At 32.9% G+C, this 2,688-nt stretch overlaps 1 protein-coding gene across 3 annotated transcripts in view; it reads left to right on the forward strand.

The window, feature by feature from the left end:
* The window catches only part of LOC106467594 (mechanosensory protein 2-like), a 34,070-nt gene extending 32,081 nt beyond the window's left edge, over positions 1-1,989 (forward strand). For all 3 annotated transcript variants that reach the window (XM_013927955.2, XM_022395805.1, XM_013927956.2), the window contains one exon: positions 196-1,989. In XM_013927955.2, coding sequence (XP_013783409.1) covers positions 196-393 — 198 coding nt within the window. In that variant the 3' untranslated portion in view covers positions 394-1,989. The remainder of the gene's footprint in view (positions 1-195) is intronic.
* Positions 1,990-2,688: the final 699 nt, after the last annotated feature.

The raw sequence follows: 2,688 nt of genomic DNA on the forward strand, positions 1-2,688 counted from the left end.
CTTGTGCCCAATAATGCATAATTTCATTTGATAAACACGTTTAGATTGAATGGTAATTTATAATCAGTCACAAGAACGTCGAATCTGAATCACTTGAAAAAAACACGGGGGTGCTTAACTTTTTTCCAGGTGTATATATATATTGCTATAAGATTAACCGATTAGTGGCTGAAGCTGAACATTTAATATTTCTAGTTGATTGCCGCCGAGGGAGAACAGAAAGCATCGAGAGCTTTACGGGAAGCTTCCGAAGTGATTGCCGATTCGCCAGCTGCTCTTCAGCTTCGTTATCTCCAGACTCTGAACTCCATAGCTGCCGAAAAGAACTCCACTATTGTGTTCCCCATACCGCTGGAACTCTTCAAAGGCTTCTCCAAGGGAATGAAACAGTAGTGTCATCGTGTGGAACATAGGAATATTGTGGTCCATCAAACGTCTGAAACAGGAACTTCGCATTTATCCAGTTTTATAAACGTTTATAAGTTGAAAAATTTCGTATTACAGCTTATTCGGCATTTCAACAATTTTATTGCTTTTGTAAGATTATGATATTTTTTTCCTGTTCTTGTATGAATTTTTCCTCTTTCATTCCTAAGTTTATTGACTTTTACACCTTGTTTATGGTCCTAGTGTATGAGGGTGAAGTGTTTTTCTTTTTTAAAGTGCTGAATGTTGACGTATATTATTAGTAAATGGTTACCTTGAGGATGAAGCTAACCAAACTTTGATTTAAATAGATAGCACCATAGATAATAAAGTACTTGTCTGTTATTAGAACAGGGAACGTGAGGATGAAGCGAGCCAAACTTTGATCTAAATAGACAGCACCATAGATAATAAAGTACATGTCTGTTATTAGAACAGGGAACATGAGGATGAAGCGAGCCAAACTTTGATCTAAATAGATAGCACCATAGATAATAAAGTACTTGTCTGTTATTAGAACAGGGAACGTGAGGATGAAGCGAGCCAAATTTTGATCTAAATAGATAGCACCATAGATAATAAAGTACATGTCTGTTATTAGAACAGACTTTTGAGATACCCTGTATACTGGATGAAACAGCTCCAGGACATTATAGGTTTCTTCATGTTTTTTTTTTTTTTTTACTTCCATTATAAGACCTCATCCAAGAGTAAAAGCTAAATTTTAGTTTTTATTAATTATTTTCTATTAATCTTGAACCACATCATCTTGGATTTACTTTGTTTGTTATCAGGACTCGGTGTTTGTGGTATACATCGACAGTGCATCGGATTTACATTTAACTTTCGGAGAAGAGAGTGCATCTTATTTTTGCTTAGTTTAATCCTTTTGGAGCAGAGTGTATCGGATTTACATTTAACTTAATCTATTCTCAGAAGAGGGTACATCTTATTTTTGCATAATTTAATCGTTTCGAAGCAGTGTGTATCGGGGTTACATTTAACTTAATCCTTTTAGAAAAGAGAGTACATCATATTTTACCTTAGTTTAAACGTTTCGGAGCAGAGTGTATCTGATTGCTACCGACTTTAAACGTTTCAGAGAGCAGAGTACGTCTGATTTTCACTTAGTTTAAACGTTTCGGAGCAGAGTGTATCTGATTGCTACCGACTTTAAACGTTTCAGAGAGCAGAGTACGTCTGATTTTCACTTAGTTTAAACGTACGTTTGGAGATTATGATGATTGGTTTTGTTGCAAAGTATTTTAAATATCAGTTTGTATATGTGTGTGACAGATAATATTTCTTTGTTTTTTGCTATATTTTATTTAAATGAACTTTGAAACATATTTGGTACCAAGAGATTGATTTAGTTTTAGGCAGTGACTTTAGAACTCAGTTTAATCATTTTTGCAATAATTCACAAGCATATAAACAGTATAAGGGGTTTACTGCATTTGTTCCAATTAAAACAAATTGGTAGATATTGATAAGTCTTTCTTATCCTGTACAAAATTATTTTCCTTATTGTTAGAATATCAGAAGAAAATCAATATTCTATGTGTGGTGAATTAAAAAAAAATATTTTTGTAAACTGCAATTCAGTTCTGTAAAACATCTTTTTATACAGAAAATAAAACAATCGACCATGAGTTTAGGTCTGATAACTTGTGTTACCAACTACATCCTTTTATATGGAAAATAAACCGAACATAAGGTTAGCCATGATAACTTGTGTTACCAGAAACATATTTGTATATAGAAAATAAAACAACGGACCATTAGTTTAGCCATGATAACTTGTGTTACCAGAAACGTATTTCTATATGGAAAATAAACCGAACATAAGGTTAGCCATAATAACTTGTGTTACCAATTACATCTTTTTATATGGAAAATAAACGGACCATTAGTTTAGCCATGATAACTTGTGTTACCAGAAACATATTTGTATATAGAAAATAAACCGACCATTAGTTTAGCCATGATAACTTGTGTTACCAAATACATCTTTTTATATGGAAAATAAACCGACCATAAGGTTAGCCATGATAACTTGTGTTACCAGAAACATATTTGTATATAGAAAATAAACCGACCATTAGTTTAGCCATGATAACTTGTGTTACCAACTACATCTTTTTATATGGAAAATAAACCGAACATAAGGTTAGCCATGATAACTTGTGTTACCAACTACATCTTTTTATATGGAAAATAAACCGAACATAAGGTTAGCCATGATAACTTGTGTTACCAACT

The sequence above is a fragment of the Limulus polyphemus genome, unplaced genomic scaffold, assembly GCF_000517525.1.
Source record: "Limulus polyphemus unplaced genomic scaffold, Limulus_polyphemus-2.1.2 Scaffold2674, whole genome shotgun sequence".
Taxonomy (NCBI): domain Eukaryota; kingdom Metazoa; phylum Arthropoda; class Merostomata; order Xiphosura; family Limulidae; genus Limulus; species Limulus polyphemus.